This window comes from Trachemys scripta, chromosome 22 (genome assembly GCF_013100865.1).
Source record: "Trachemys scripta elegans isolate TJP31775 chromosome 22, CAS_Tse_1.0, whole genome shotgun sequence".
NCBI lineage: Eukaryota > Metazoa > Chordata > Testudines > Emydidae > Trachemys > Trachemys scripta.
Window position 1 is genome coordinate 12,620,986 of NC_048319.1, and position 22,633 is coordinate 12,643,618.

Sequence of the window (22,633 nt, forward strand, 5' to 3'; positions counted from 1 at the left end):
AGTCACTGATCACCTTAGAGTACTGTGAACCCAGTTAGCCCCTAATGGGAAACCCTCACCCAAAAGGAACTTTGCTTTGAGTTAAATATTATTAGTTTGTAGGAACATTCAAATGATCATTAATTTAAAAAACATCATAATTCAGCAGTCAAAGGGGAAAGTGGGATCACAGCCTGCAGAACAGCTGGCATATGATTTTAACTAAAGGGTCAGTCTTTTTCCCTCACTTTCTGGCAGGTGAGAATCAACAATGTGTCCCCCACACCCTTCTCTTTGCACTCACCCCACTTGTCGTGGGGCCTGTTTTGCAGAGGTGCTGAGTACCCGGGGCCGCAGGTGAAGCCAGGGACAGCTGAGAAGCAGGCCCCTGGACAGCCCAGGACATGTGGGTGCCCCAGGCAGTTATTTCTTGACTCCCTAGCTTGGCTCACTCCTTTAATCCTTCACCCTCCCAGCCACTCAGAAGTTCGCAGGCACGTTTCAAAGTCAATCGTTTGCCCACTGGTGCATGCCAGGGCTCTGCTGGAGTTAATGGAGGCCGCGGGTAATGTTTGACGCTGTATTTTCAGACACACACCCGCGCTATAAGGGGGGGGGGGGGTTCTGCTCTGCTAGGGAACTCGGATCCAGTGCACCAGACTCTCCGTTTTTAAAATGGGTGTGTGCAGCTTTAAGCAAGTGATGGGGGGGGGTTGAGGGAAGGGGGAGGGGTGTCCTGATGGGGGGGTCACTCTGTGATGCAGAACTCTCCAGCTGTGTGTCACCTCTACAGCTGGGGGGGAGGGGAGTCCTGCCCCCTCCCATGTAACTGCCCCTTGCAATCCGCTCTGCAGTGGCCGTGCAAGCCCCAAGCCGGTGTGTGTCCCACGCACCCTCTGCAGCACGCTCAGGTGTGCGTGTGCCCGGCAGGGGATGCACGGGGCGGTGACACGGCGGCTCACACTCACCGCCCCCCCGCCCCCCCCGGCTCGGTCTAGCCTGCGGGCTCCTGCTAGGATGCGGGCACAGCCCCTGCTCCGCCGCCGCCCCCCTACCATCGCCGACATCCCGCGGCGGCTCAGCGGACGCCTCGGCTCGCCCCCCGGGCGCGGGGGGGGGGGAAGAAGCCCCATTCCCCGCCCCCACCAAGCGAGGGATCCCCCCGTGCGGCTCTGCCCGGTGTCCTGGCGAGGGGGAGGAGGAAGAGGAGGAGGCTGCGGCGCGGCGGGGGGAGGAGAGAAGGGGAGGGATGCGATGGGGAAGGGGGGGGGGGTGCCGGCGGGCGGCTGCAATCCGGAGCGATGCCCGTCCGGAGTTGGTGTTGGGGGGGAGGGGAAGATGTGAGCTTTTATTTCCCATAGCTGCAGAGGGGGCGATGGCCTCCCAATAGTCACAAGAACCGACCCGCCGCCGCCGCTCCGCCGAGAGGAGACTTGTCACAGGCGCCTTGGGGGACCCTGGGAAGCGGCTGCGATTGCTCCCCTCCGGCCTCGGGGCTTAGGACCATTTCCTGACTCACGCAGCGCCAGGCACCTCCTTGAGCTGAGCCGGGAGCCGCGCCGCGCCGACCGGAGAGCAGATGCCCGGGTGTGCGCGCTCGGCCCAGCCCCAACCCAACACACAACCCAAACAGCCCACAACCAAAATAACAATACACCCGAGCCACGCTGGGGACACTGACATGGGCGCTCAGAGCGAGAAGGAGCCGGAGACATGAGCCAACTCTGAGGACACTTTGGGTTTTTTTTCCTTCTCTCTTTTTGTTGGTGGAAAACACAAATTGTAGATTTTTTTCTCCCTTTTCCATTGGCTGCAACTTGGTCTGGAGCCTCGTTAATTTCACTTGGCGATGGTAGGTTCCCTGTCAGTTTCCTTTTCTCTTCTCCCTCCCCCCTCCCCGCTTCGGTGGATGGACCAAACAGCAAAAGTTGACGGGTGGGGGCGGCGGGGGTCTGTTGGTTGCCCCGCAATGGCAAAGCAGGTGCGTGGGGCGCTGGGAGGGGAGATGGGGGGATGTGCCCGGCCTGGGTCTGGGCTTGGGGGTGGGGGCTGCCCTGCCAAGGTGCAGGCTGGGGACGCAGCCGGGAGGGGAGGGATGCAGAAGTGACCAGGAGCTGCCTACGAGGCAGAGTTTCATGCTGTATCGTCCGGGGGGGGGGGAGGCGGGGGAGGGAGATGGTTATTGCTGGGGAAGTTTCTTTGCCACTCCTCCCCGCCCCCTCCCCCGAGGTGCTGGGGAGGGGGGGGGCAGCTCTCCGCAGCCCAGGGTTGCTCAGCAGGCGAAGAGCTGGATGTAGCGGAAAATGGCCGCTCGGAAAGGGGCGGAGAGGACTGCAAGCCGCACCGACTTGAACTTGGCAGTGACGCCCAGCAGAGGCGCGATCAAGCCCCGGCTGCGCACCCTGCGGTGCTGCCCTTCCCCCTCCCCCCTCCCGCTGTGTTTTCATGCCCACCTGCCTGAGCTGGCCCGGCAGGGCCCGGGGGGGGAACGGAGCGCGGCCCCCTCCGGTGCGAAATGCACACCCGCCTCTCCCCCGCCCCCAGCCTGCATGCCAGCTGCCGGAGCACCCGCTTCTCTAACCAGCTGGTAGCCCGGGCCTGCCAGGGCCAGCAGAGTTCAGGGCTTGCGGGCTGCTGGGGGGAGGGAGACAGGCCACGTACCCCGTAGATCCCCCCCCCTTGCGGATCAGGGCCCCCAAACGTGGTGTTTCGAAGCGGAGACACTTTGCAGCCCTCCCCTGCCACCACAGCACCAAAGAAACTAAAAGCGAATTTTAGTTCTCGTTCCAAAAATAGCCTCGAGGTTTGGGGGTTGTTTTATTTTTTTAGTACAGAAGAGATTTAAAAAAACAACCACCCCGTTCTCCGAGCAAATCTGCTTCTTTGGCCTTTTGGCTTGGCTCTGCTAGTTGCTGAGAAATCAACACTCCCCAAAAGGGGGCTTTCAAAAAATGTGATAAGGACGCAGATTTGTTCCACGCCGACACAAAAGTTTTCTTTTTTAATGCCACATTTTGATGAGGGCAGGGGGAGAAAATCTCAGAGCGGCTCTCTGCTCCCGCGATGAAAGGGAAGAAACACTGTTTTCTTCTAATGATGCTTCCAAAAATCTTGGACCAAAACTAAAATCCCTTTGACCTTAGAAGCAAAAGAGAAGGTGGTTTGTCCACGTACAGAGGGGGAAGCCGTCGGGGTGGCGTATGCAGAGCGAGCTGCCTGCCGCAGTGGGTAGGTGTTTAACACATAACATCTTACCCTAGGCCTCCTCTCCGATCGATCCTATCAGCTCTAGGCCTTGAATCCCTTCCAACCTGCACTGCCGAGGGGAGAAGTGAGGGAACCCCCACCCGCCCCAGTGCTTAGCAACTTCGGGACTCTCCCGCTTACAAACTTTGCAGCCTAGAGTGAATTTGGGAATCTCTAACGAACCCTTCCCGCCTGCAATACGTTGCAACACGCAGAAAATCAAACGCGCAGAGAACTTTCTTCTGCAGAAAATACTTCGCGGGGGGTCGGGGGTGACCTCTGGAATTTTTTTTTTTGCCGAGAAAAGCACTGTGGAGTTTGGAAAAGCAAAAGTGTCAGGGGAAAACCAAGGGTTTATAATTGGTCATGGAGATGCTATGATTAATTAGGTGTCTGGACTAGTAGGAAAATAAGGTGGAGAGCTACGCGGATATATTTTGTCCTATAATTATAAGTAGATGCTACTACATTTGGTCTTATATAGAAAGACAGCTCTGGCTGTAAATATTGCTATTTCATAAACCACACACCGAATAGACACAATTCGACTCCAAACTCCGGATTTAGGCAAAACCCTTCATTTTAATATTCGCCTCCAAATCCTGCAACATTTCCTAACCAGAGAGGACTTTTCCCATATTCTTTTTGTTTAAGGTCCCTGCTAAGATCAACGCAATTTAAAAAAGAAGTTGAGGGAGTCAATCAAAAATCGCAAACCTCGAGAGTCTGACATTTTGCCATGGCAGAGAAGGGCTGAGGTCTCACTTTCAGAATTATAAAGCAGGGATTCCCTTTGTTTTTTCTATACGTGTTCCCCCCCTCTAATTAGTTTGATTAAAGCCTCCAGAAATTTTTGGTGCTTGTTTTTTCCGCTGTATGCAGGGAGAATTCGTGGTTTGGAGTTTGCTGCTTGACTGGGGGGGGGGGGTGTTTTCTTTTCTGTTCTTTTTGTGCTGTTTGTGTTGAGGAAGGAGGCGAAGTGATGTTACTAATTTTGAACTGAGCAACTGCCCCCCCCGTTCCCCTCCCCCCCGCCCCGCTTTGCAAACTCTTAGCCGCGGCTGGACTAAAGGAATCTACGAACCTGACAGATGTGTCATCTAATGTTCACCTGTCGCTTCATGTTAGCATCACCCCTCGCCCACTTCGAAAACGGAGCGACCCCGGGAGAAGTTAACTCGCCTGACTGCAGCAAAAAGAGAAAACGAAGTAAATAAACCCAAGTGTGTGGAGTGAGCGGGGTTTGAGGTGTGAATGGCCGGCTCGCAGGGTGTGAGCCGAGGGGGGCCATGCAGAAAGTCGGGTTCCCGGGGCGGGGGGGGGCTGGTAAAGCGCGATTAGAGTCACGGTTGGCTATTGATTTGTTACTAACATTTCCAAGGGCCGCTTCGGCCTGTTGCGCTGGGGACCGAGTCTGTAGATCCGGATTTTGCTCTGCAATCGGCGCCCGTGCTGGTGGGCTCGGGCTGTGTCCGGGGTCGCTTCTGGCCTGGTCTGTTTCCCTCTAAGCCGGCGGCGGCTGGTAGGAAGGAGAGTGACCTGGAGGGGCTGTTAGGCGCTGCTGGGTGGTTGTTGTTGTTTTGTCTACGTGCCCTGAGTCCAGATGTTAACAGACGATTCTCCCCGGCATAATATCGGGCGATGCCCTTCCTCCAGCTCTTTTCCCAGGGGCACCAATCCCCCCCCCAATCCAGAGCAGCAACCCTGGGGGGCTTCCTGGAGGGGGGGGGGTGTTGGCCTGGGGCAGTTCCCGTCGGGGGAAGACGCATGTGTCTGTCTAGCGACTGGATATCAAGTTGACAGTGTGTGTGTGACACACACACCATCCCTGGTACAGTTTGTTCCCCAGAACCTCCATCCACTGGGGCTTGAATCCTCGGCGTCTCCTTTGGCGCTTCCCCAGCAGACGAATATGAATCTGCAGTTTTGATCCGATCGGCTCTGTCCAGCCGCTCCGCAAGCCCTGGCATCTCCCAGCCAGCCTCCTTGTGCCCCCCCCCCCCGCCCCGGAACCTAGGCATTCCCCCACATCTCCCCACTCTGCCCCCCCCAACTCCCTGCAAAACCTACTCCCAGCGCCGCTTTGCCCTGCAGCGGCGCAGCTATCAGCCAAAAGGGGGATCCTGCATCTTTAAATGGGATGTAATATTTTGGGATGGGCTTTTTCATAACGTCACTTCATTCCTCGCTCCTTTTTTTTTTCATTTTCTCATTCTTTCTTTCCTCTCTCTCTCTCGTGCCCGTGTCTCCAATGGAGCGAATTTCCCTATAACTTCCCCGATCGCTCCCCCTCTGTCCCGCTCCACTTCGTATTTGGGGGGGATCTTATAGGGGGGTCGGAGATCTATCCCCCCTCCCCCAGGATGAGTCTTTTTTGTCTTAGCTTTCGGGTTGATTTTTTTTCCTCTTAAAGTTGGATCTTTCGCTCTCTCTTGGTTTTGGGGTCCCGCCCAACACCCCCCCCCCTGCCCTGCCTGCGATCCATCTCCAGAGAAGAGAGCGATTCCGGAGAAGGAGACGGGGGAAAACTGCTACAGCCTTCGAAATGACTCAGTAACTTTTGCGCCTTGGGTCTCTCTTCTGCAATTAGTCAGTTTCCCAGATCAACTCGGGATGTATTCGTCTCCTCTGTGCTTAACTCAGGTAACAGCCCCCCCATTTCTCCTTCCCTGCCGCCCCAAATCCCCTCGGGCTGCTTCCCTTCGAGCCCCTGCTCCTCTGCTGGCTGGCTTGTGTTAGTAACTGGGATGCGGGCAGAGAGAGATTTGCTTCCTCTGGTGAGCTCGGGGCTTTTTCGGTGGAGTAATTTCTCTGCCACCATTAGTGCAAAATAGTTGTACAGTTAAAGAAAAGGGCGGGATTTCTGGTGTGTGTGAAGATCCGGGCTGTCTGCAGCAGGGATGACGCTCGGCTCTTGCCGGTTGTTTTTAGTAGGGTGGTGGTTGTTTTTTTCTGTCTAGTGATTCCCCCCCCCCTTCACTTTCACTGGGGCTGTGTTGTTCGCAGGGTTGCGAGTGTGGTCGGGTGCTTGTTTTTGGTCATGCGGCGGGAGGTGGATGGGCGCAGGGAGACTGCAGGGGTTGGGGGGGCGTTTGGGGAGAGAGGGGGGAATGGGGGGGCATTTTGGGGTGTAATTAAAAAGAGCGACTGGCAGTTCGCAGCCGGCTCGCCTCGGGGCACTCCTGCCTTCATGGGCATTTAGAGGGGAAATAATCGGTCTATAACTAATTGCTTTCCGCCCCCCCCCCCCCTCCACTTTCACCTTTCCCCCCCCCCAACCGCCCCCGTGTCCCCCCCCCCTGGTCTGGGCTTGCGGGGAAGCGCCTTTCGGGCGTGATGGGGGCCGTTTTTCTTCGAAATGATCTAACTTTGTACGAAGTTGGAATCACATGGGCTCGTGTGTGTGTGTGTGGACTCTCTAGGAGCAACTCTGTGTGGGTCTCTGTGTGTTATTTTAGGGGATAATCTGTGCACCGTGGCTAGTGTGTATTGTGTAGGTCACAAATATTCACGGCGTGTGTTGTGTGTGATCTTTGGAGGGATCATATTTTCTTGGTGTATATTGTGTTTGTGTTATTAAAATATTGATTATGGGCGTGTTGCTTTAAATGATAACCTATTCATTGTGGGTGGTTGTGTTACTGTAGGTGATAAAATAGTCTCTGGGTGTTGTGTATTTTATGTGCATGTTATTTTAAAGGGGGTGGCAAGGATCACTACCTGTGTTGTGCATTGTGTTACTCTAGGTCATCAAATATTCCCTCTCTGTGTGTTGTTTTAGGGGATCACTGGGACTATTGTGTGGGTTTGTGTTACATTGGGTTATAACATATTGACCGCGGGTGTTACTTTAGATCACAGCATACTGGCCCTGTGTTGTGTGTGTTAGTTGATAAAACATAGGCTGCAATATGGTATGTGGGTGTTCTTTTAGGCTGTGTTCACAGTTGGTGTTGTGTGTGTTATTTGACAGGAGAGAATATTCCCTGGTTGTGTTGTGTGTTACTGTTGTGGGCTCCGTGAGTGTGTGCTTTGTGTGGTTGCTTTTTGTGAATAAAATATTCACTTGAAAGTTTCTTTGCATATTCCACCAAAACTCGGCCGAGGCAGGGCCACGATGGAGGGGGAGGCTGGATCGCTTGCTCTGTCCATATTGATTCTTGATATTTATTTAATTATTGAGCAGCCAGCCTTCCCTTTGCGTCTGAGTAACCCCTTCCCTGCTGCGGGGCCCACTTGCTCCAGCTAAATCAGGGGTCCGCAACCTGTCAGAAGTGCTGGGCCGAGTCTTCGTTTAGTCACTCTGATTTAAGGTTTCGCGTGCCAGTCAGACATTTGAACGTTTTTAGAAGGTCTCTAAGTCTATAATATAGAACTAAACTACTGTTGTATGTAAAGTAAATAAGGTTTTTAAAATGTTTAAGAAGCTTCATTTAAAATTAAATTAAAATGCAGAGCCCCCCGGACTGGTGGCCAGGACCCGGGCAGTGTGAGTGCCACTGAAAATCAGCTCGAGTGCCATAGGTTGCCTACCCCTGAGCTAAATGAATCTCTCCTCCCTCTGCTCCTTAGCGACTGTGAGGGTCTATTCTAGCGCTGGGAGCTACACTGAAAAGAGGGGAGGAGAAAGGGCAAGGACCAAAGGCTCGGTCTGCTCTGGGGTCCCAGCCCCTCAGCTCCCCAGCTGCCCCCCAGAAGGAAGGTGATGTCAGTGGGGCAGGAGAATAGCAAGACACCCCGCTCACCTCTCCTTCAGTCTGCCAGTCAGTCCTTCTGGGGCTGGACTTTCCTATGGCTTTAACCTGATTCTTGCTTCCCCTTCCTGCAACCCCCACATCAGGGTCACATGCTGCCCCCTCCACTGAGTGTGAGTAGGGGCCCACAGATCTGCACCCAAGGGGAGACAGACAAGCCACAGGGACAGGAGGATCCCTAAGGCTTAGCTGATCACCCAGGAGGCAGTGCCCAGGACCAGGCTAACCTCCCCTGTCTTAGCCCCCTGTGCCAGACTTGCCACGTGTCGTGCACATGGCAGCCGTGTTACACCTGCCTGTGTCTCTTGGAGAAAGGGGGAGAGAAGCCCCTGGGTTTTGGTCTCACCTCTTTTACTGGCATTAGTATTTCTGGGAAGTTCCCAACCCGCGTGTCTGAGACAGGCCTCAGGTTCCTGCCCCAGGAGCCTGGCGATGGTCGTTCCCCCCACATTTTGCAAATCAGGCAACTGAGTTTGCACAAGGCCATGTCTGGAAATAGAACCCAAGGGTCTCAGATGCCAAAGCTACATCTCATCGACTCAGCCATGCTGCCTTTGGGAGGGAAGGTGCCAAATCTGTGTGCTTGACTTTGCTGGCGGCAATCATTGCTCTAACCACTAGACCATGCTCTGCTCCCTGCTCCAGGAAGGGAACCCAAGAAGCCTGACACCCCACCACAGCCACTAACTGTGTAGCCTGCTGGCAAAGCGTGTGTCCTGTCCCTCTCTAGAGCTGCAGTGGGACAGGCCTGTGGCTGGAAACGGAAGGGCCTAGATTCGAAGACGGCTATTGAGCCAAGACGGTTTGTGATCACGTAGTTAAACACACATGCGAGAGGCTGCATGAGTGACATTAACTGTGGTGTTTCCTCAGTTCTGACTTTGTAACCTTAAAGATCTTGAACTCAGCTCTTTCCTTCTCTCCATCCTTCCTATCCCCATGCACACGCCTCGCTCCCTAGACAGCCCCTCCTAGGTTAGCACCTGCTGGGGACCAGATGTCTTGGGGGGCTGGTAGTTGGCCTGCCACCTGTCAGTCACCACTAGCCCAGTGCAGCCAGAATAACAGTTGTGCCCATCGAATGGGTCTCTCCCACCGTGGCACGGGACTGAGACCAGCCAGGAGCAGACGCTCCCACGCATGCCCGGCAGGGAGCCTCGTTTGGCTTGGGGAGTCCGGGGGGTGGGGGTGAGCATCAGCTCTGGGATCATCCCTTCCCTGCCAGAGCTCGTCCAAGGCTGGCGTTGCTGTTTAAAGTCTCAGGACCTAGCAGCACGAAAATAGCCCTGGCAAGGCACCTCCACCTAGTGCAGCGCTGGCCAGGGCTCTGCAATGCTGGCCTTGATTCCGATCCAGGAGCACGATGACGCGACTGCACACGCTCCGGCTGCCTCTCCCTGACACGGGGCTTCCCTCCACTGGACCCAGATTCACTCCTATCCCCTCGGACAGCAGCATGAGTTAGCGGTTAGTGCCCCGCGCTCTCAGCTCTGCTACTGGCTCCTGGGGTGTGACCTCGGGCAAAGCACTTCTCCCCCCTCTGTGCCTTGGTTTATCCATCTGTAAAATGGGGACAGTGACAGTCACCTACCTCCACGGGGGAGCTCTGAGGCTAAATTAATAACTGCAAAGTGCTTTGAGATCCTCAGCTGGAAGGTGCCTTAGATTGACAATTTATTAGGAGTGCAATTAATTATTATTATTAATGCAAGGAGCCCCTCGGGTGTGCAATAAGCTCGGCCTGCAGAAGCAAGAAAGCGGGTGAGCTGCTGATTAATGATTATTTATTATTATTTCTGGTTGAGTCCATCCACCCCCTGGTTTGCAGACAAGGTAGGACTGTCCCAGCAGGGGTAACTCTAGATAATACTTAGTCCTGCCTTGAGTGCAGGGGACTGGACTAGATGACCTCTCGAGGTCCCTTCCAGTTCTATGAGTCTATGAACTCTTAACTTGAGTTCCTAAAGAAAAATGCTCCTGGGGAAACTTCCTATAGATTAAAGCCAGAGGAACCACTGTGATCATCTAGTTTGACTCCTTCACAGCACAGGCCAGAGAATCTACCCAGGGATTCCTGCATCGAGCCCACAGCAGCTTCAGCTCCCACCTCTGGCCCTTGTGCAGCCAGTGACTAGTGCCTGGGGCCACACCGGAGTAAATGACCACACACAGGGCAGGAGAATTGGGCCTCTGGCGGTCACTCCCTCGTTGTTATTCCAGTTCTTGGCCTGGGACAGGCTTTTCCTCTGGGCTTACCCCGCATCAGGGATTCCCATATCAGTTGAGCTTTCCTCTTCTGCGGATGGGTTTGGTAGGGTGACCAGATGTCCTGATTTTATAGGGACAGGCCTGATTTTGGGGGCTTTTTCTTATATAGGCACCTATTACCCCCCACCCCCTGTCCCAATTTTTTACACTTGCTGTCTGGTCACCCTAGGGTTTGGTCACATCTGCTGGATGCTCGTCAGGTCTTGGTCCCACGTTTGGTGCGGCAGAGCTGAGGAGATGCTTGCAGGGTTTCCGAGACGAGCAGTGAAGTTCAGGGCCAGAATCTGCATTCACGTGCAAGTCTGGAGGTGCCTGGATCCCGGGTTCCGGGTGGACCCACCTCTGCTTCTGGGGAAGATCCAGGGAACTAACCGTGTGCAAACGCTGACCAGGGGAGCCCTGTATGGGTATTTAAAACTCCCAGAGAAGGGGGTCGTTACCCAGCGTCACCCAAGGGGTAGGAGCCGTGGGAGAAAGTATGTGGTGAAAAGGAAACGCAGCACCTGTGTGGGGAGCGGTGCGGCTTTGGACAAGGTGTGTATGGACGTGTGGAAAGGTGACATCGGGCCTTCCCATGTGTCATTGCTACCGCTCTCTGATACCGACCTTGGCCTGGGGAACCACATGATCTTGTAGTCTCACTTGATAAGCCCCCACCTGCTGAGCCCCGACCGTTGAATTCCCCCCCCCCCTTTGACTAGGTCTTTATCTGGGTGGGGGAGGGACGGGAGATGTGCTTGGCGGTTGTGCTGTTTTGTCCTCATTCCACAGCCCACGTGGGGGCTTCTGTGAAGGGGGTCGGATGCCCAGCTCCACTCACACTGGGGCTCTGCTGGTTTCCTCCCGCTGGGCCCATTCATGCCTTCAACCCAGTGACACCTGGCGTCAGGCGGAGGAGAACCAGGTCCCCCGGGTGTGGGTATCCGTGAAGAAAATAGTCCTTCCTAAGAGGGAGTGCCTTGAAAACCTCACTTCAAATGAACCTCGGTTGAATTGTGCTGGAAAATGACTTGGCAGGTCTGGTGGCTCCGAGCCCAGGTCTGAGAGTGCTGTCTGGCTTGGCTCCAGGGTCCTGCGGGACTGGGCCTCAGGTGTTCAAAAAGGGGAGCCCTGGTACCTCTTGGCAAGGGGAGGTCAGAGGAGACGAGACAGCCGCTCGGGCAGTGAATTCCAGCAGTGATCTCAGATCATGTGCTGAAACATGAGGGGTAACTAGCTAGGAACTCGTGGGTTGTGTGTGTGTGTGGGGGGAAGGTTGCAACATACTTTCGATTCTCCCATCTGCTGCGCATTGTTTGGGAAAAACAATGGGCCCCTTCTTTAAATGTAACCTTCACGATTCTCTCTCTCTCATTTTCCCACTGTCTGTGCCCACCCTCCACCGTGCAGGACACAGGCGGCCGGGGGCTTGGCCACGTCTCCCAGCCGTGCCCTCATGCTCTGCAATGGCTTAGCAGAGGATTGGCTCCTTCTTCCTGGTCTAATTTTAAAAGCTGGGTCGGTAAAAATAGATCCCCTTTTCAGTGCAATTTATGAACCCGGATACGAGCAGGGAGCTCAGAGCCGGAGCTGGGGAGCCGTGGGGTGCAGGGACGGGTCAGATCAGTAACATGGAGATGGCAGGGTCTTGCTTTGTGTGTTTCAGTGTATGGATGTATTTGTGTGTCTGTGCATCCGAGCTAGCTGCCTCTGTCAGCTCCCCCAGGGAAATTCTATTGACTTCCGGGGAGTCGGGGCAGACCGGCGTCCTCTGGGATAGATCACAGATTGTTTAGTTACCCCTTTTGGACACTGTTTGTTTAAAACCAATGGCCAGATGTGATTCTGATTTACAAACTGCGTCAGTTTCGATGGACTCACACAGTACAACTAAGAGCCGACTTGGGCTCCATACATTAAATTATTAACCCTCATCTGGTTACCAAAACACCCTTAAATAATTAATGTTAGGCATCTAATTTTCTTTTCCTCCTTTCTGCGGTTGGTTTATTTGCAGCATTTTGCTCAGCCTGGCAATGAAAACAGACTCCTCAGATTCTCATGTGCTGGCACCATACTGCAATGTTTGGGTTGCTAAGCTGCAAAGAGCGGGTGGGGAGATTACATTAAAATAAAAAAACCCTGCTCCTAATGACATTGGGGGGGGGGAAATCAAGAGAGTATTTCTATTAATCGGAGATTTTAATAAACAAAATCTCAATGTCGGGCCTGAATTTCCTGACAGTGTCTCTTTAAGGGCGCTGGGAACTGATAAACACGGTCTGTGGCTTTATTTTAGGGCATGCTGGTTACAGGAGCATTCTGGGAGTTGTAGTTCAAATGGCCTCAGTGACATCGCTTCCTGGTGTTGCTCACTTTTACTCTTCCCAGAGGCTCTGGCAGTTCAGTTAGCGTTGGTCCCAAGCAGTAAAATCAGGATCTGGAGTAGGCATGTTGGGAGGTTATAGCTGGGGGCTGGAGCCAGCCTTAGTGCTGATTCGAAACGTTTGGAAGTGTAGAGGTGACGCGAGGAACAGAGAAATTGGCCTTGTGATGGCTGAAGAGGGCCTGGAAGTTGTTTTATGTTCTCCTTGTTTTTTTTCCATGAGCAACTCAGGTCCCGTCTAGTGTGGAATAGTCTGTGCATAAATGAAAGTCGGGTTGTTGAGCGAGGGAGAGATCTGTAGGTGCACGACTGTAACTATACAGGTGTACGTTCAATCCGCCCATCCCCCCCCCCCCCCCCCCAGTGTGGACACAGTTACCTTGGTATAAAAGTGCTCAGACCGATAGAGCTAGACCTGGCCAGGAAGGGCTAAGACCTCTTTATACTCGCACCCACACCAGGGCTTGGGAGATGTACCAGTACCGACGTTGCTCTACTGGGAAACGTGCCATGTGTAGACCAGGCGGTTTAACGCCGAGTTAACCCAGGCTCTGAACCTGGCATTGCCCCTACCCCGCTCCTGTCTACAAACAAAACCCTCTCACCCAAGGGGGGTGGTGTTTGAGCTCTGTGCTGGGCCGCCTAGCTGGAGGGTGGGTCAGGTTCAGGCCCTGCCCTGACTCAGGCTGGGAACCCGCTTTGCAATGTGACTGAGGCCAAACCACTCCGTGCTGCTAGTCCTCCAGCGCCTGCCCACAGGTCCCTGCTGTGCCCAGTAGGACAGACGGGTTATCCCACAATCCCCGAGCGGCTGAGCTCACTGCAGCAGAGAGCCCCTGGGATGTGCCCACAGGATACGTCCTAGCAACACGCGGGGGAAGCACAGTGCCAGCGAGGGCACAGCCGCTTGGGCAGGGCTTTGCAGCAGGGCTGCTCACAGCCAGGCAAGGCTCAGACCCAGGCGCCGAGCGCGCCAGATGCTCTGCAGTGAGACGGAGCCTTTGGCTTTGGTTTGGTTTGATTCACACCCAGTGAACTCCAGCGGGGGAGAAAGCCGTTGCTAAAGACTGAGCACCCTGGGTAGAGAGGGCACAAGACGCATCCTAACAAGGCCTCCACGTTCCCGCAATACCGGACATTTCGGCACCTCCCACCCCGGCCTGGCTGACCCGCCCCCAGCAGCATGCCTAGTATGCACGGTGCGTGCGAGGTCACGCTGGTGGAGCCGGAGCAGCGCACTCTTCCAAAGGGCGTCCCCCGTGCAATACCGGACAGAACCACGTCTGGCTGTGGCCCGGTGCTGGAGAGGGGACAAATCAGCCCAAAGGAGAGCCCGTCTGGTGTAGAACCGGGCAAGCGGCCGTCCTACCTCCAGCAACGCCAGGGCCAATCAGAGCTGACATGCCTGATACTTATCCGGTAAAAGCAAGCGCAGTGTGGGGGAGGCCTTGCCAGGCTTTCTTTAGCGATCCCTTTAAAAAGGGGGTGGGTCCGCGTGCTATTTAAAGACCCCAGCCTAATTCTTCTCCAGTGAGACAGTTCGAGTCCATGTCCTCTCCTGTTCCTGGTGCCTTGAACTCCATCCTGATGGGCGGTGATGCCACTAGAACAGCCCCGCGGATTTACTTCATTGCAAACCCTGGCAGTTGGGGATTAGTTTGTGCCCAAGAAATAACCCCCTGAACGTTTCCAACCTGGTGCTGTAAAAGGGAGTTGAAGATGGGTATGGGTATTCATTGTATTCTAGCAGTGCAGTGACCCCAACCAATATGCCCTTTACACACGCATAGTGAGAACGTCCCTGCTCCTAAGCGCTCACAATCCAAACAGACAAGGCCCACAAAGGGAAACCGAGGCACAGAAACTTACCTAAGTTCACAAAACAGGTCAGTGACTGAACCCCTCACAACACCCCCTTCTCCTGGCTCTTCAGTCTAGTGCCCTAACCCCAAGACTGTGATGACCTAGTCAAACTTTATTCAAACACACAGAAACTTTGGTGACATTTGCCCTGCCGATCGCATCTAATTGGTGCATCGCATTTGTCCGCGTGGTGTCCGTATAGATGCTGGGGGTGAAATGCAGCAACGTGCAGAGTCCGTGCTAGGGCGATGCAGGGCTCAAGCCCTGGTTTGAGGTCTCGGTTGGGACCTCAGCAGCTCCCTGAATGCTGGAATGCTGCATAGTGGGGTGCTTCACCCCGTCGGAACAAGAGGCCAAGACAAAACTCCCTCTCCAAAGTTTGGGCGAGTTTTGACCTGGGGCTGAACTTTGTGGCTCAGGTTCCCTCTCTAATTATAAGGAGATCATCAGAGTCAGGCCCTCTATTTTTGATCCCAACATTTTTTGAACGCACACGCCCACCCCATGCGTTTTATAAGCCTGTAATTTTTCAGCTGGCAGATCCGGCCTGGCAAACAAACCACTGGGACTTTCCTTTCTGGGTTTGTGTTGTCACCAGGGATACAGCCAGCTCCCTTGGAGTCGTGGGTAGCCGATTCTCTGTGTAGCGCCAGAGTAAATCACTTCAGTTTATTCTGGGGCTCTCAGCTCTCTCCCGCGTCACGTGGGCTGGGAATCTTTCCGTCTCACTCACGGCCAATGGATTAATTTGTCCCTGTTCATTTCCCTCCCCCTTACCCAGAAGCGCCGGGATTCTGTCTGTGCGATGGGGTGTGGACGCCCAGCATGGCAGCCAGCAGTCGGGATGGCTCGGCCTGGCACCAGCTTCTCCCCCTTCCCACACCAGATCCGAGCGGTTGGAGGCCGCAGCAGCTCTGGTGTTTGCTGCATCACCCTTCCAGAGGGGCATGGGGGGCATTTCAGCCATCCCTGACGTGTCAGGAGCTGGGTTTTCCAGACCCTGCCCCCCCCTCCTTCACCCTCACCCAGCCTATCGGTTCCCCTCCCCCCGCACACCCCAAACAGCCCAAGCTGCCCTTGTTTGGCCCAAATCTCTGAGGACACTCGATTTTCCGACCTCTGGTTTGTAGCGTCTCCTCCGGGCACTGGAGAGCGAGACTCCAACCCCCCGGTGATGGCAGCTGCAGTCACACGGGGGACAGGAACCGAAAGCAGCAGGGGTCAGTTGGGGGTGGGAAGGGCAAAGGAAATACTTCCAAGCTCAGAGTAATTTAGCTCCCCACGGTGCCTCTTCCTGGGCGATGCCGGAGTGTCGGTAATGACCCACGCGCGCGGCTGCACGGCCGCGGGTTCGGGTGAGCAGCGAAACCCTCGGGGGACAGTTCCCCCACTGATCCTGCTCTCACTTTGTTTGCACACGGGCTGAGCCGGACTCTCGGGTCTCCTGCTGTCAGCACGACTCCCGCAGCCAGGGCTACCAGCTCCCAGGCTACAAGCGTGTGTCTGTCGGCAGAGCCATTGCCCGCCCGCTCCCCAGCCCTACTGCTCCCGGCCTGGGTGCAAAAGGGGCCTGCAGCGTGTCTTGTAGAATCGCCCCAGGAGGTACTGGGTGTTCGTTACACCGAGGTGCTGGGGGTTATCAATCGCGACTTTCTGAGCCTGCTCTGTTGCTCTGAATTCTCCGCCTTTGCGTCTCTCTCTCAGCCTGAGATTTTCTCAGGCTTGGGCGGGTTCCTAGGTTGGGGAATCCCAGCGTTTAAGGCCAGAAGGAACCACCAGATCAGATCTCTCCCCTGTCTCAGCAGCCTGCTGGGATCCACTCAGAGACGCAGCCGCTAGCTTGTGGCTTGGATGGAGCCGGAGGTGTTCAGCGCCTCGCTGGACCAGGCTGATGGTGGCACCCGAGCCTCCCCAAGCACCAGTCATGGCGTTGGCTTTGATCTATACAGGCCCTTAAGGCTGGTCGGTGGGGCAGCAGGCTGGATCCAGGCCCCTGCTGTGCCCTGATAACCCCTATCGCCCGGGAGGCTCCCTAGAGCTGCGCGTTTGCAGGTGGAGGGCAGGAAGCCACCCTCAGCCCTGGAGTTCCCTTCCCTTGTGCCGACCTCCAGTCTCCCTCCCCAGGCCTCTGCCAGGAGGGGTCATGCAGGGAGGGTCCGGTTGGCTTTGTTTTCTTTCCTGGGCCCCGGGGCGGGGAGCTTGGGGAGGGGGCTCTGTGCTGCTTTTTGGTTTGATGGCTTTGGACACCCTGAAACACGGAGAGAGGGGCTGGCATTCTGCCGGCTGCCAACCCACGAGCCGGGCGGTGCTGGCATCTGTGTGCACCCCGCATACTGAGACGGGCCGATGCATGTTACACTGGGGAGCAGGGAGCGCCTTGAAATTCCTTCCTAGGGCTTTGGAACAATGAAGGAAGTCGCTGGTCTCCTGATGGGCCACCCCGTCCGTTGTGCTGAGCCCGGTTCCGGCTGGCCCAGGAGGGTGTCACTGCGAGGATGAGTGAGAGCCATGCAGCTGCCTTCATCCATCCTCGCTCTGCCCCCTCCTCGCACCAAATCAACTCCTGCACGAAGTACGGGCTGGCCCGTCAGGGAAACAGCATCTTCCTTAGTTATTCCAAAGCCCTAGGAAGGAATTTCGAGGCGCTCCCTGCTCTCCGGTGTAACACAGATTGTGCCCATATTTGTGGCATGGAAAATACTGCGCCGAGGATTGATTTATTGATCAGCTGTTTCTCTAAAAGTGCATTAAACCATGGCTTCCCCGTCTCCTGCCAGTGTCCATCTGCAATTAGCGCTAAGGCCAAAATATCCGGTCGGTGTCTGAATTTGATCGTATTCGAGGCGGGGAGGGTGTAAAAGAAAAGTCAAACAAGCAAAACATTTTTTTATTCCACAACTGAAACCCAAAAATATTTGGCACCCAAAAATGGAAAAATGTTTGGTTTGGAGGCAATTTTTTCCCCCTTTTAGTGGCTGAAAAGAGGGGGAAATATCCATTTTTGACAGATGCCCGCAAACCATTGATGAAAAATGTCTGGGAAACCTTTTCGTGAGTTTGTCTAAATTTTTCACAGCTCCAAAAACCATTTCCCGGCCAGCTTAGCCGGGGATCCTGCCCGGGTCCATCCTGTTCTTTCACGGAGCCAAACCAGGCCCGCCTGGCCACTGAGAGCCAGCTGATATTGTGGTAGGGAGTCTGTGGCTGATTTGGAGGGGGGGTGCCGCTCCCCGCTGCCCCACACCTCTCCCATCTTTGCAGCAGCCGTGCCCCTGCGGCCTGGGAGGGTGACTTTGGTGGCGTGCCAGCTTTTCCTTGGTAGCCTCCAATCATGGCGTTTGCTGCAAAGCACTGGGCTGAAACTCCAGATAAATCAGGGGACGGATTGCTTGGCTGGAGCTGGGACCTTCATGCCATCCCCCCCACTCCCTCCAATTCCCCCTCCTCCCCCCCCAGGGTTAAGGAAAGTGAGACAGTGGAGAGAACTGTAATGTGAACTCTCTGAGCATGGCTGAAAATCTCCTCTAGTAACCTGTCCGCCTGGGCTAGAGCGCACCACGGGGTGCATACAAATGAAGCGGCGCTGCTGAAAAGTGCAGAGTAAAGGGTTTTTTGTTGGAAGTGGCCGTGCATGCGAGATGGGTGTTGGAGAGAGTGTATGTGTCGGTGTGTTTGTGTGCCGGGGAGGGGGGGGGCGTGCACGATCGTGTACATGTGTGCAAGATGGCATGCTTGGGTGTGCGAGGCTGTGCGTGTGTGCACACGAGGAGCTGTGTGAGGGGGGAGGCAGAGGAGCGTGAGAATGCCTGGGCATACGCCGGTAGCAATGCGTGTGCGTGTAAATTAGTGAAAGGGAGGGGACGAGCCGACTGGCTGTGCGCAGGACGGGCCGTGTGGGTGTGCGAGTTGGCTTGGTGATGAATGAAGGGGGTGGGCTGTAGGCTGCCCGCCCCGAATTCTCATAGCCGCTTGCCTTTGGGGGTCTCTGCTGCTGCCCAGGTCTAGGCCCAAGGGGTTCTCAGGCCAGAATTGCTTTGCTTGGCCCCTGCCTGCGAGGAGCTGGTGGGCCGGAATCGAGCCCTGGGGCAGCCCAGGAGAGGGAGCTGCGCACCACGGGCTGGGGCGTTCTGACAATCCCAGGGATGGCAAATCCCCACCCTCCAGTCGCATCCGGGAAGCTAGAGAGAGCTGTGCCTTGCCCTGGGTGATGATCAAAGGGGCCGGGAGTCACCGAACCAGGCATGTCTGAGCACAGCTGCTGGCTCCAGGCCCTCCCCACCTTCCCACTCCCCTCTCCAGAGAGTTGATTAAACAAATCTCTTTAATTGCACCCGGAGAAGAGTTCGTAGGAAAAGCAAGGGAAATCCCCCTGCTCCCCGCTCTGCCTTTCCTGGCTCTCAGGGATCAGCCACTTCCCAGCCTGGGCGTGCATTTTCTCCTCCTTGCCGTCTCTTTTTCCTCCGGCGTCTTACTACAGCAGCCCTGAGTGCAGAGCCCTGTTGGGCTCTGAGCCGGACGTGCAAAAAGCGAGAGACAGTCCCTGCCCTTCTGCCCAGCAAAGGCAAAGGAGGCGAGGAGACATGACTTGCAGAGCGTCGCACGGCAGGACAGTGGCAGAGCCAGGCTTAGCACCCCGCCGGGTACCCTCCCTGCTACACCGCTGGCCAACTTTGGGAGGATGAGCTCTGTACCCTGGGCCTCAGTGCTGAGGCCTTTGTGTTGCTTTGCGCTTAGATATATGACTGGGTTTAGCCTGTGGGGCCCCTCCCACCCCCAGCTTCCATCTTGGCTGAATGAGGAACCGGCTGGGGCAGGGTGTGCCGTTCTGCCCCCTACTGGAGAGAATCAGCACTGTGTAGCTATGGGGCATAGTCCCTGGGCGCCTAACGCCTAGCGGAGACTCTTCTTTAGCTGCGGGGGTGGGGAGCGCATCCCGCATTGTGGAGCAGGATGAGTGGAGCTCTGTGCCTGCGGCCAGCGCAGGGTACAGCACATGGGGACAACGACGCAGCCGTTGATTGCGTACGGCGTCCTGTCCCGCAGCCTACAGTCCGGGTTGTCCTAGTGCTTTACGTCTGTCCGCCTCTAGCCCTGCCCCTCTTTTTGCCAAGCCCCCGTGCCGCTGGAAACCCTTTGAACTAGAAGCCAGTTTGTGGCGCATGCTTGTAAAAGGAATACAAGCCCCGGCTGCGAGGCGGTTTAATCCACTCGCCAGGCCTGGCCTCTAACGACTGCCGCGCCTAATCAAGGAAGCTGATCGCCCGCTTAGGCTCTGGTGTGGGTCATTGCTAGCGACAGCTGCCCGCGCTGGAAATGAGCAGCGGCTAAGACGACACTCGAGCTGTCTGCAGAGCAGGCCCAAGGAGGCTCACATGTGTTGTATCTGGAGACGGATGTCGAGGGAGAAGGGCTAGTTCTGACCCCACCGCCTTGGAACCAGTCCTCCTAGGCCAGACCCTGGGCCCTGCTCCAGCCGAGCAGCACTGGATCCCCGATTTAAGTCGGAGGAGAATTAGCAAGGCCCTGGCGTGTGTCTTCTAATACGTGCATTATGCCAGCCAGCCAGGGGGGCACTCGCTGTGCCACGGCCCGGGGGAGAGGTGCTCGTGCCAGCTGTGGAGTCTGTGCCCGGTGGGGAGGCTGACAAGGGAGCTGGGGTGGCGGCGCTAGGGAATCGCACGTTTAACGGACACATCTGCCGATGGGCGACTGCAGCGAAGGACGGGCGGCTCTGGTTCAGTTCCATCCCGCCCCAGCTGAAGGTGGTGTCAGTTTCACTTTTGTTTCTTGCGAGTCAGTTTCTCTTTTTCTTGGCTGCAGTGTTGGCTGGGGAACCCTTGGCCATGGAGCTGTTGCTTGTCAAAAGGCTCGGTGGTGGGCTAAATTCTGGAGGAGCCGGTGCAGAGGACTCGCAGGGCTCAAGAAGGACCTAGGCCTTGTGGAATTTAAAGGGTCTATAAACCCCACGCGGGGCTCTTTGCCCACGGGTGAATTCCACATTTCCTTCCTGGGAGGCAATGGGCAACCGCTCCCTGGCCGATGTGGGGCTTGCTCCCACTGGAGCGACAAGCTCTGCGCCTGGCTTCCTGTACTGAATCCAGCTCTTCATGGTCAGCTGAGTCAGCGGCCCAGGAACATATGGGAGTCCTCCCCGGGACCCGCTTCGCCCTGGGCTCTGGGACTCACTAAGGCTCAAATTTCCCAAAGCTCCTGTGTAACTTAGGAGCTGGGCTCCCGTTTTCAAAAGGGATATAGGCACATAAAGGCCAGATTGCCAAAGGGATTTAGGTGCTGATCAGGCCTAGTTGGATTCATAACCCCCCTAAGCGGGTTAGGCCCCTAACCTTGACTTTCAATGGGATTCAGGCACCTAAACCACTTAGGCACTTTTATAAACTCCACCTGGTGCATAAACCCCTTGGGAAATCGGGCCCCGAGTCTCACAGAAAGTCAGTGGCTCCTAAGTCCTTTTAGGCACTTTTGAAAATGTTGCCTAAGCGGCCGCGGGCCCTTTAAGGGCTTTCTGGAACGGAATGCCGATGTGTTTTTTCAGAGGCCTTGTTGATGAGGGTTCTAAAAATAGAGTCATACTGGGATCTTAATGGGACTTTGTGGGAAACCTGGAAACATTTTCTCATCCCTTTAAATGAGTCCAGATGCATTAGCAGGGACTGCAGCACATCCTGAGGTAACGCCAGAGGAAGCAAGGATGCGTTTGAATTTCTCCTCTGACTGCAGCAGTAAAACCATACAGAGCTGGGCCACGTCCTCCCCCGGGCTCTGCCCAGGGCCATGGCTGGGGACACCGGGGCTTTAAACCTCGCCCCCTTTACTCCTGCTCCTGCTGGACGTTAGAGCAGCCTTGGAGATAATTTACGCCCATCCCAGCGCTTCTAGGTGCCTGTTTCGGAGATGAGAAAGGCAGGAGCTCGGCAGCGCTTTGGCCGGGCCTTGGGCACGCTGCTCTCTGCCTGGAGTCACTGCTCCTTGTTCCTCCCCAGGGCAGAGCGGGTCCCTTGCCTTCGCAAGGCAGGACCCGGCCCGGGAATGCTCTTGAGGTTTGTAGGGTAATAAAAACATGGCAAACCCTTTGGACAGCGCTGGGGAAAGGTGCTGGCCCCTGAGCCCTGGGGATGGAAATGGGGCCCGTTCAGAGCCGAATGCCCCCTCTGCCCCCTGCTCTGCCCCGGACGGGCCCCCCAGCACCAGCCTGTCTTGCTCAGGTCTCTGCACCGAGCCGGCTGGATGCGATGGCTGCGCACGACACGGAAACCGGACTGCGGTCGCTAGTGCAGCTGGTGGAGGTCAGCGCGCAGCACGTCCTGTCACTGCTGACCAGTGACCTGGGGGCAAGAGGCTCTGTAGCCCATTCCCGACCTCCCAAGCCAGCCGCTCCCGGCCCATGGACACACCAGGCCACTCCACCCCAAAATCCTCCTGTATGCACCAAAGCAGGGACGTGCGCTAGGGGCTGCACGCCCATCCCTGCCCCAGAGAGCCGGCACTCCGCATGCACAGGCAGGGAGGAGGTGGGAGAGGAAAGGACTTGCCCACTGTCACCCCAGCAGAGCTGGGAACAGAGCCGCCCTCAGGTCCCGCTCACTAGATCGTGCTGGCTGCCCAGCCAAAAGCAAATCGGTTAGGGGAAAGGGGGGTCCTGTACCCCACCTCTCTCATCCCCCATTATCTAACGCCCTGCCCCGCCTCACACACGCTCACTCACACTCGCTCACTCTCACTCGCTCACTCTCACGCACTAACACACACTCTCACCCACGCACTCTCACTCGCTCATTCGCACACACTCACACTCACTTTCTCACTCACTCACACTCGCTCACTCACTCTCACACACTCACTTGCTCACTCACTCTCACACACTCGCTCACACAGTCTCAGCCGATGGCTAGGGCTGTCTCAGGCCCGCCACCCTCCCACCTCCCTGCCTCGTGCCAGGCTGGGCTGCCGTTGGGGGGGTGCTCGGTAGGTACATTTCCCTATCTTATCAGTGACCTAGAGAGAGTTGTGATAAGGGCCGTGCAGCATGGGACCTGCTGATAACGCCCCAGTGCGACACTTCCCATGTCATGGACCTGTTATCTCCAGGCTTTCTACAGTCGCCTTCTGTCTTGAGCTGAGCTCTTCTGCAGCCACCAGA

At 55.9% G+C, this 22,633-nt stretch overlaps 1 protein-coding gene and 1 long non-coding RNA gene across 3 annotated transcripts in view; one reads left to right on the top strand and one right to left on the bottom strand.

The window, feature by feature from the left end:
• The first annotated feature begins 1,279 nt into the window (after window positions 1-1,279).
• The window catches only part of NFIC (nuclear factor I C), a 58,326-nt gene continuing 36,972 nt past the window's right edge, over window positions 1,280-22,633 (top strand). Inside the window, exon 1 of one of the 2 annotated variants that reach the window (XM_034755318.1) lies at window positions 1,280-1,831. In XM_034755318.1, coding sequence (XP_034611209.1) covers window positions 1,829-1,831 — 3 coding nt within the window. In that variant the 5' untranslated portion in view covers window positions 1,280-1,828. Of the gene's footprint in view, window positions 1,832-5,404; window positions 5,869-22,633 lie in introns of those variants that run through there. The other variant, XM_034755317.1, reaches the window with a different exon arrangement.
• LOC117868926 lies at window positions 2,842-5,199 on the bottom strand. Its single transcript, XR_004643740.1, has 3 exons — window positions 4,598-5,199; window positions 4,310-4,411; window positions 2,842-3,117 (listed from the first exon to the last, which is right to left on the bottom strand). It is a non-coding gene; the product is annotated as an uncharacterized LOC117868926 (long non-coding RNA).